Source organism: Strix uralensis, chromosome 5, assembly GCF_047716275.1.
Source record: "Strix uralensis isolate ZFMK-TIS-50842 chromosome 5, bStrUra1, whole genome shotgun sequence".
NCBI classification, from domain to species: Eukaryota; Metazoa; Chordata; class Aves; order Strigiformes; family Strigidae; genus Strix; species Strix uralensis.
In genome coordinates, this window is record NC_133976.1 from 68580458 (window position 1) to 68591633 (window position 11176).

At 41.4% G+C, this 11176-nt stretch overlaps 1 protein-coding gene across 1 annotated transcript; it reads left to right on the forward strand.

Moving 5' to 3' along the window:
- Positions 1-1751: 1751 nt before the first annotated feature.
- RERGL (RERG like) lies at positions 1752-10620 on the forward strand. The gene is made up of 5 exons (XM_074871512.1): positions 1752-1808; positions 1938-1994; positions 4556-4629; positions 7250-7398; positions 8500-10620. Exons 1-5 carry the CDS (start codon positions 1757-1759, stop codon positions 8780-8782), a joined length of 615 nt encoding a protein of 204 aa, XP_074727613.1. The 5' UTR covers positions 1752-1756; the 3' UTR covers positions 8783-10620.
- The last annotated feature ends 556 nt before the right edge of the window (positions 10621-11176 follow it).

An 11176-nucleotide genomic window follows, 5' to 3' on the forward strand; every position in this document is an offset into this window, starting at 1 on the left:
CTCTTCTCCTGTACCATGGACTGCTTATAGGGGTTAAAACTGCCTTGATCAGCCTTTCCATGGTGTAGTGATAATCTGCACATACTTCAACAGAAAGTACAGTACATTCCTGAGCTGCGAGACAGCCAGGTTCAAACCTCACACTTCTGCTTAAAAGAAACATCAGAACCATTTCTTAAAATCGCCTGCAAAAATCGCAACCTTGATAATGGGTGCACATGGATAAGCACTTTTAGACTTTCCTGTTGCAGTGGTTTTGATGTATATGAAATAGTAAAATACTAAATTGTGCCAGTCATACCAATATTGACTCCAGCCTACTGATCTTGGCATCCCTCTATTTCAAAAACTAATGTTAATATAGCCATAAAAGGTCAGACTAAAGTTCTTTTTAGACAGTAATTTTTGTCTTGTGAGTGAGCAATAGCAGAAAACTACAAAAAACCCAACCATAGAGCAAGATAGGGGCATCCCCTGAACACACCTCCAGCCATTAGCAACTTGTAAGTCAGGGACTTTGGAGCTAAGTTGCACCTGTGTGTTTATTTTTGCATTTTCCTCCACAAAGCATTTCCTTCAGCTGTCACAAACATACATCCACATACCTTGTCTGACTCTTTTTTTGGGCTCATGTAAGGCTGTTGTATCTGTAATACCCACCAGCAAGCATACTGAAGCAGTGCTTTATTGAAGCATTTATACCATACCCAACAGTTCCATCAGAAGAGAGTAAAAATTTCAGAATAAATATTCAAGTTATATAAACCAAATAAAACAAACATGAACAGAGTAAGTATGCAAGTGTAACCTGGATGTTAGAGCAATTCACTAGTGGACCAACTAAACAAACCTATGCACCCAAGTATTTTATGAACTTTCAGAGCTAAATAGATATTAAAGAGCACTTGAGGAGCCTCATAACGAAATCAGATGTACAGCAGATGCAGGCTGTCTTTTCTGTGGGTTTAGCCCCTTTGTACCTCACCTTCCACGTCTGTCATATTTTCCTGCTTCAGCTAAGCATCATTCACCATTTAAGTTTAAATTCTATAAAAACATTTACAAACATAAAAAGGCACGCCCTCCTAAGTTTTTGCAAGAACAGATGTTTAGTGAGTTTTGAAACCTGGGGCAGAGAACACCAGGGAAGTGCAAAACATTTTTAGCAAGTTACCCCAGAAGCATTTAAAATTTAAAAAAAAAAAAAAAAAAAAAAAAAAAAAATCACTTTCATTTCTTCACTTTCACATTCCTGGTACAAAATGATGACAGCCTGAAAACAAACTTAGAGCAAAAATAAACACCCCCCTCCGCTAGAGAATGTCTTCCCCATCTCTTTGGTTTTTTTTGGTTTTTTTTTTTTTTCCTCCTTTTGCCCCCCAGTTTTTAACTGCTTTGTGCACTGCAGGGCCCGGGGCTGGGAGCGAGGGGACGAGAAGGAAGAGGCAAGGGACCCTCCCGCCACTCTCACCGGGGAGCAAAGCCGCCGGGCCGGGCGGTGGGAAGGCCGCCTGAAAAAAGTTTGCGCTGTGGGGGCGAGGCGTGGGGACAGAGGGGACGACGAGGAGGAGGGGAGCGCCTGTCAAAGAAGATGAAAACTACCGACCCTCCCCCCGGGGGCAGCTGTACCTACCGGCCTCGCCGGTGGGGCGGAGCAGGGAGGAGGCGGGCTGCTGGGCGGTGTCGCTGGAGGGGCCGCGCCCGGCCCCGGCGGCTATAAAGACATGGAGGCGGGGGGGCGTGGCCTGGCGGCGGTATGACCGAGGTGAAGGTGGCCGTGCTGGGCGGTTGCGGAGCCGGCAAGTCGGGTAAGGCGGGAGGGGACCGGCCCCGGTAACTCCCGGCCTGACTTTACCTCAGGTTTGGCCGAAGGGGAGGCGTGGCCCGGGGCGGGCGGCGGGACCCCGCTAAACCTGGCGTTTGCTTCCCTCCCGCAGCGCTGGCGGTGCGGTTTCTGACCAGGCGGTTCATCGGAGAGTACGCGTCTAACGCCGGTGAGCGCCGCGGCCCCCGCCGGGCTCCGGGGAAGGGCGGGGGGAGCCGCCGCGGGGAGGGGAGTGGGGGGGTGTCGCCGTGTGGGGCCTCCTCGGGGCTGGGCGCTGCGAGTGCCCCGGGGAACGCAAGATGCGGCGCTTCATACACTTATTTGAACAAGAAGTTGGGTAGGAGCGCAGTTTCACAGAACTTTTCAGAAAGATTTAAGTTTTCTCTTGCTTATCGGCGGGGGTTCCTGGTGAAATACAAGCTCTGAAGACGGGAAAGGGCAAGCCAGCTATCTGTGGAGAGATCGCTTCAAACTGCCGTAGCGCACCCGGGCACGGTGGCTGGCGAAGTGCTCGTCGCAAAGCAACTGTGAAGAGACTTAGGAAGGAAAGATAACCGGGCTGCATGTGCGAAGCGTGGGTAGATTATAGTAAGCTCAATCAGAGAGGAGATAAAGAAATAGACTGAAAAAGAAACCCAAACACCAAACCAAAACACCCAACTACTGAGTATCTCGTTCTCAGCTCTAGAGGAGAGGTGAAACAGATTGTTTATCAGCAGCTACTGGTTGATCAAAGCATAATGCAAAGCCCCCTGCTTTTGCAGGAATGCACTGATTTGATAGCTTTGTGGAAAGCCTCTCTCTACTGAGGATAGAATTTCTCATTTATGCCAGAACAAATATGCTGATCCATAAGACACTTCTAAGATCTGGGAAGATGGCAAAGCAGAACTTGAACTTTCACATCCTGGGTAGAAGCACTGTTTAAATGGTACACTAACCCCTTTGGAAGTGTGCTGCTCCAGCTGGTGGGACATGAGAAGTCCCAAAACTTAACAAGGAACAGAGATTGCTATCTACCTCGCTTTCCCTGCTAAAGTGAAGGACTCTTTACAAAAACACTTTTTTACAAGAATCAGTACCTTCCCACAATTTCCGTAAAAAAGAAAATAGAAGTACTAAGCTGAATTGCATTGAATATATCCAAATGAACTTATTCTGAAAATAGTTACAGTTGTACATAAATCCTCTACCAATACTTGTTACTATACAAACACAGACTGAAAAGACAGTTTGTGTCCCAGATGGCTTATCTAGGTCTAAACTATCACATGTAAGTTATGTAGTGCTCTCTGTGTTCCATGTGTGTTCTAAGCTGCCTACAATTTAAAACAGATTTCCTTGTTCTGAGCCTCCAGTACTGCAAGTTTCAGAAAAGGCATATGAAACCCTCAGAACACTTTCATTTGTTAACGAATGTTTGTTGGAAGATAAGTTTAGCTCTATTCTAGAGAGGAGGAAGGGGAAGGAAAGGGGGAATATGTGTAATAAAATAAAGATCATCCCACTATTAGTGGAGTCAAAATATTAATTAAAAATTTGTTTAATCATGTAAACCACGAAGGGGCTGCAGATTTAATACTCTGAGGTAGCTTGGGACTGGTTCATCATATGAACTTTTAAGATGTGCATGGAGAATGCTTAAGATTAACATGGTGCTGAACTGAAGATGCTGGGTTCCAGAGATCACAGACCTTATCTATCACCTCATTACACAGTTTGAAGTGTATTTTCAGTAGTGCCAACACCAGTTCTTGTCTCTGTAGTTCAGTAACTCTGAGAAATTATACTGTAAGACAGCCTGTTGACTACTAGTGCCACGAACACAAGTTGGTTATACTTGCTTAGAACAACCTGCTGCTTAAAATAATAGTGATGGTCTGTCTGCAGTAGAGTTCCCAGGGTTGCTAGTGCTGGTAGAGAGTCCTAAATCTGAGAACTGATGTTACAGAAATACTTTAGGATCTAGTTTAAGGATATGATCCTATAAATACTATTAGTCTAATGCTACTTAGTATGAGAACTCTTAAAACACCAGATTTCATAGTACATAAGCATTATTATCAAATAGCTTTTGTGCAGAATCAGAACTCACATATAGGCTGGTTTACTACTTTCATAATCCTGAGCCTTGGTATCAAGCTGAGTAGTGAGCAGCATTTAGCTGATTCTGAGCATTGTGCATCCCCTTTGTCTCCATTTTGGAAGAGGAAAACTGGGGTCTACAATTATTCATTGCACCAACACTTCCATGGGAACGCCACAGTGAAATGGTGTTGGTCAGCCTAAAGGATTGGGTAGTTCAGGTGTTGCACAATGAAATAGGCTTGTTTCCAGTGTTTAAAATAAAAAAAAAAAAACACCAAAAAACAACCAAACAAAAACAACCCACCAAAAAGCAAAAACCAAAAAACCCCACAAAAATCCCCTCAAAAAACCCACCACCAAAACAACCCAAACAAATGTAAAAACTCCACAAAGAAAAAAATGCCAAAATAAACCACGAAAGAAAAAACCCCCTGAAAACTCCAACAAAACAAAAAACCACCAACACCCCCTACCTGTCTAAAAAAATGACAACATGAACAAAAAAACCCAAACCCCTTGAAAAAAACAAACAGTACTCAAGGAACCCTCAGTATTAACCAATCTCCTCTTTGCCACCTTTTCTTTTCACCACCATCCCCAATCACTAATGCTGGTTTTCTTTGGATAACATGTATCTTTTAGAATGCATCTACACTAAACATTTATGCCTGGATGGGAGGCAGATACACTTGGAAATTTATGACCCTTGTTCACAGGTAAGAATTTTAGGGGGCAAAGAAAGGCTGTTCTTCATTCTGCCTGTGTAATGGTAGAAAGAGTTGGGGGGTTACAAACTTTTTGTCTTGTTCCTGGAATTTGTGCTTGTTGGTTTTTTGAAAAGACTGAAATTTCATACTTGTTGTGGCTCAGAACTGCTGAGTACTTTCCCATTTCATGGAAGGAGCCCTTCATTGCTTAAGTTTTCTCTAAATGCTTTTGCATTTTGGAATGTTACCAACAGAAATAACTTTTCCCACTTCTGTCTTATATAGGTAAATACAGAGATAAGTTGTAGGATTATATGCAGTTTTTCTCAAATACCCTAAATGCATGAAATTTAGTTTATAAAGCAAGCAGTTTATTGAATGCCTGCAGAAATGGTCAAAGTAGACAGGCCTGGAAGTAAGACTCACATTCACAGAACAGATCCAAGGAAAGCCATAATACAGGCTTGTACGTGTTGACAGCTGAACTTTGATCACAATAAACCACTCTGAAATAAAGTTTTTAGTATTAATTTCTTTCCTGCTTTTACAGGAATAGAGAACCTTCGGTACTGTGTAACACATGCAGACCTCGGTTGCAATGTTCCCTTCTGGGCAGCGATCTTGCCTCTTACTAACAAAGATAATGAATGCTAATGCTAAAGCCAAAGCAGTGAAAGTCTGACCCAGACTTAAATTCAAGGATGTAAAAACTTAACCCAGTGAGCACATAAAATGAACCACCAAAGAAATTTACCTTCCTAGAGACGAGCAACAGCATTGCTTGTCCCAGGGCAATGGGAATCCTGGAATAGCCACTGTGCCATGTAACACTGTGGAATTCTCCCTTGCCATACAATCTGTTAGAAGCTACTGTTCTGTGGACTTCCTTCCACCTATCTCAGACCCCTCTCCTAGGCCTGTATATAGCTTCCACTTACTGTCATATTAAAATCCTGTGGTATGTGAACGACTCTTTATTAAGATACTTGAAACACTGGGAGTGGCAGCTAGTTACGGAAAAGCAGATTAGATTATAAGTAGAGACTTTGGTTGCTACAGTTTGTGCACCATTTTGCTTTTAAGGAGACCAGAGATCAGCTGTGTTAAGGGCAACTCCTCCTGCTACCGCTACTGAGCTGTCTTGTACCAGTTCTTCCTTAGGAACAAGGCCTAACTTCCAGCTGTTTGCTGCTTTCTTCCTGACTTCTTAGTGCCTGCAGAGGAGTACGTAGTGAGTGGTAGTGGTATTGCTTTTTGTCTGATGGGACTGGTGATTCTAGAAAGAAGTGGATGGGGTATGGAGGTCCTGTATCCCATGGACACTGGGGAAGAAAAGCAGGTCCCAAGAGGAGGCCAGACTGGGGAAGGAAGAGTAGTCATTTTTGTTTCTGCTTCCTGAAATCTTCCTGCTCTCTGAGGCTTCCCTCTAGTAGCTGGATCCCTGTTCTGCAAAGCTCACTGTTCCTTCATCCATCCAGGAAACAGCTGTGACACACACAAGTCACCTTTCCTGGCCCTAAACCTGCTCCATGGTCACCACAGCATTAAAAAACTGTTGTATTAAAGATACTGAAGTCTTCAGACACTTCTGGAAACTTGTTACATCTTTTCATTCTCATGCATCCCCTTTCACTGCCAGCATTCAGTTACCATCCCTCATGGTGAGTTACAGCTTTCCCAGTCCAGCTCTTTATGATGCTACAGCGCTGCCCTGATGCTGAGCTAATCAAGGCACCCAGGATGGGATGTCAGTGAAGGTTATACGCTGCAAGTAGCAAAATACTAAACCAGTGAGGGAAAAACTTAAACAGTCCTCAAATTACTTTCAAGGTGTGTTTTCCCAGAGCAAAAGTCAATTTTTTATTTTTATTTTTTCCTGGTCAGCTTCCAGTATTTTATCTATCTTGGGTTACATGGTCTTACTAGCTGCTGCCAAATCATCTGCAGGGATAAGCTAATTTAAAATAGTTTTGAAATTACATTCCTTAGCTTAATGGGACAGTTGTTATTTCTAGAAAATAAGAAGTGTGACAGTTTCTTGGGGTGAAGGGATTCAAGGATTGGTATAACCCCATTATCACTTGAGTGACTTTTATCACTTGTTTTATTAAAGTCAACTACAGATTGAAAGGAGATCTTTTCCTAGCTCTCCAGAAATTTATCCTGTGGGTAAATACTGTTTCAGACTTGAACAATGCAAAGAAAAAACAAAACAAATGAAAAAAAAAAAGAAAATGGTTAAGCTTACTGTAGTCAGAATATTAGGAACATGTAAATCAGCTATAACCAGAAACCATACAAATATTGATGGCACCTGTATGTTTCATTCTCAAGTGACTGCAGAATATTCAACATAAGCAATGGCTGTACAGGTTACGCAATTTTACTGCTTAAACAAAGTGTAAATGTTTCATAATGAATTTGTCAGTGATCCAAAGTGCCATCTGTAGTGATGGTTATTTATTAGGCTCTTGGAGCATGACTCACCGTAATTCAATGCCAGCACCTAGACCTATTAATATCTTTTGCAATAAAAGATAAAACATTCTCACATTCACAGTGACAAAGAAAATGCTCTGAAGTGACAACAGTAACATTCTTTTTGCATGTGAATTTGAACTTCTTTCAGCCACAGCGGGGGAAACTCTCCCTCACAGACGAGCTTCACTGGGCTGATGGATTTATCATTGTTTACGACATCAGTGACAGAGCATCATTTGCATTTGCAAAAGCATTGCTGTACAGGATCCGAGAGTCTCATATAGGAGCTTATAAAAAGTAAGTGGCATTATTTTTTTTCTCTCAGCAAACATACAAAAAAGCTGAGAACATTTCTGTGAGCTGTAGGCATCCTAGTATCAATTAAAATCCAGCAGGATCCAAGTGGTACAATAAGGTACCTGAAGGTAAACTGTGTTGCAAATTGCAATCTATTTTACTGTATCCAAAGCCAAGTACATCAGGATTTTTGGCCTTATTTCTTACAGCGCTACTATTTAAATAAATGCCATAAATTCGTCTGCTGTGATTTACATGGGTAAAAGTCTGGCATAGGCAGTCTATGCTTTTACTCCCCCGCTGTATTACCAATGAAGATGCACCAATGTGGAGGTTGAAGAAAGCACTTCCCACAATAAATTAATATAATACCATGAATGTCTCCTAAACTGTCATTAGTGGTGACCCCAACGTTATTTGTGCACATTGTGCACATGGGTAAGAAACATCTACTTACTTTCAAAAAGAATCACCAAAATTGCAAGTCTGGGTACATGTGATGGCATGTATTCTTGCATCAGCTGAGGTGCTTTCTAAATAAATGAGAGTGAAATCCTTTCTTTGTATCAGAAGTGGAGTAATAAAAAACCAACACTTTTCTCTCTGTTTTACTGCTGAACTTTCTTAATTAAGGTTTCTCTGGAAAGACTAATTTTAGCAAAAGCTTGGAATTAGGATTCCTGTGTTTTCTTCTGAATTATGCCACTGACAGATCTCTTTGACTCTAGTCTGTTATCTACAAATGGAGATAGTGATCAGCTTGCTTCTTCACGAAGTCCAGGAACTAACAATATACTCGGCAGTATAGAGTATGAAAACTGCAGTGGATGAAAAATACATGAATTCACCGAGTAGAGGAACCAAAATGAAAACTCACTGATAGAGAATAGCTTGTCTGGAAAATCCTTTGATGTTTGACTACAGCAAGTAGAAAACTATAACTCTACTTGGCAAGGTTAGGGGGTTGGTTTGGTCTTTTGGGTTTTTTGCAATGCCTATTATCCTGAACATAAATACTTTTCATACACACTCTATATAGCACAGCATACAGCACACTATTGTAACATATCTTTTCTCTAATTGGAACCCTTTTCATTTCAGAATGGTCGAGACATCAGTATTTTTGGTTGGTAATAAACAAGATTTATGCCACATGAGGGAAGTTGGCTGGGATGAAGGACAGAAGCTGGCAATAGATAACAAGTGTCAATTCTGTGAACTGTCGGCAGCAGAACATTATCAGGAAGTTGTGGCAATGTTCATGAAAGTCCTGAGGAATATCACCTCAAATTTCAAAGCGAAGGAAAAGAGACGACCAAGTGGATCAAAGTCAATGGCCAAGTTAATCAACAATGTGTTTGGAAAGAGAAGGAAGTCTGTGTAAAAGATGGTTAGTCTTCAAGTAGGAACAAGCTGAAATAACAGAGCACAGGCAGCTCTTGGGACTCAGTCAATTTCCTCCAAAGATCAATGTCTGGAGGAGTAAGACAGTAGAAACCAAAGGCAGGAGATAGTATGGTCAAGTGGACAGGGTCTAGACCTAGAAGACCTGACCTTCTGTTTCCAGTTCTACTAAAGATTTACTGTTAGGCCTATGTCACTTAAACTCAAAACTGCTCCTCTCACCCTTTATAAGTTCTTCAGAGGAGACTTTCAGTCTACCTTTATTCAACACCAGCATGGTCTTGGAGAGAGCTTCTAAGTGCGACTGAAGCATAAGTTATTTCTAATAAACTCACCCTTGCTGATCAAAATCTTACTTCAGAATTCTGAGAAGTAGTTGGTTTTTTGTGTAAGAACGCTTGCACTAAAGAAAAGCAAAATACTGCTGCTGCTTCATGTGATAATGTATTTGTGTTTAACTCAAGGAAGGATGGCTCAGATCCTCATGAGCCTAAAGGTGCCTAACACTGAAATTCATATGAATTAAATGCTTAGACACCAAATCTGCAAAAGGTATTCACCTGCAGAGCTGGCTTGCAGAGGCACCAGAAATAGGGAAGCAGATAAACAGAGCAGTATTGTCTCCTGTTTTATTTTGAGTGATGAAAGAAAGTAGAGAGGGTTGAGGAAGGTGGGAACTGAAATGTTAGTGAAATGTTGGCCAGTGAGCATTGGACTGTTTTGGCAACATCATTGTTTAGTGAAATAATTTTATGTTTAGGGCCAATGTAAGGCCATGGTAACATCTTGGGCTGATCCCTTTCACAGAGCAGTTTTCGTGAGCTATAACAAAGTTTCCTTACCTGTAAGGTGGATGTGCCTGTTCAATTTTAGATGGGAGTGGAAGCTCAAAAAGCATGTGAACTGATAAAGAGCACAAGTTCTTTAGGGTGTCTGCCTGGATTTAAAAGTCAGCCTGCTGGTAAGACCTGTGCTCCTATCTTGCATGGAGTGTTTTTCCGAAGGACCAATGTCGTTACAACTAGTCATCGCTATGGTATTGAAATGCAACTTGAGAGAGCACTAAGGAATATGTTAGCTACACTTTTCAAATGTGGATAATAAACATCAGACAGCTCTAAATATGTTGTCAATTGACATTCAGAGCTCATACTGTAGACAACTAAATAAGGGCTTAGCCCAGTGTGTTTGAAAGTGCTGTGCTCATAGAAATTATGAAAGGGAAGAGAAGTGACCTGAAGATGAATTACTGCCTCCTACCCATTCCAGAGGACAGCTGGGATTCAGTCTTTGTAAGTTGCTGAGTTGAAGCCTACCTCTGCTCTGAAATTTTACCTCCATTGAAACTCGTAAGATTACTTTAGCAGCCACAGCAGAATACTGATTTTCAAATCTCCACACCCATAAGATAACATAAAAAAGCTATATAATCTTAGCCTTACTGTTTAATAAGTGTTGACCAAAGATCACTTTCTTTTTTTTAAGGAAAAGATACTGTTTATTTCACTTGTTTTGAGACTACAAATGTTGGAATGTAGTTCTCAGTATCTACAGGCACAGTGTTGCTTTATTTCTATGCAGATGCTGCTCTGCCATATCAGTAGTAGTGTATTTAACTGTATTGCCAATATTTATGAGGCTGAACTTGAAGACTACTCATAGACACCCTTCAGCTTTCCAGCACACAGAATTCCGCAACTACTAATAGACTGTTGATCTGTCAGGTAGCTGTATCTCACCAGCTCTAGCATTGCCAGATTTGAGAACTCTTATCTGTATTTACTGCTATGGTATTAAATAAACTGGATATAAGATGGACATATTAATGTTTTTTTTTTCCTGTACTGTGGTATACAGCTACAGACTTTTTGTTTTGACTACTGTAAAAGTGAAGCGCCATGCAGATCTGAAATTCAAATTAGAAAAAGTAAATCTGGGTATCAGACATTTGCACAAAAGAGAGCCTCTAGGCTGTGTTTCCTGTAGCCAGTGAAGAAGCCCTCATGTACCTTTATCCGGCGAACAGATTTTCCTAAAAATTCTTCATCCTTTAAAAATTTGTCAAGACAGCCACAGAGAAGCTAATTAGTTTTGATTTGCTCATATTAATAGGAATATGGTCTTCCAGATAGGTGGAATCTGCAGTACACCCCACAGTTTTCCTTACCCTTTTGTCCTGATCGGCTAAGTGTTGGAACATGGAGTGGCTGTCTTCTGGCCCATGTGCTAGGTTGCACTCACCTGAAAGCCAGCTGGAAGAGCTGCAGGATGCATTTAGACTTAAACATATTAAAGCATGCAGTATCAACATAATTTGATGTTCTTAGGATCAGGATTTCACTTGTCTTTTATTGATGCTAAGTGCAGATGAACA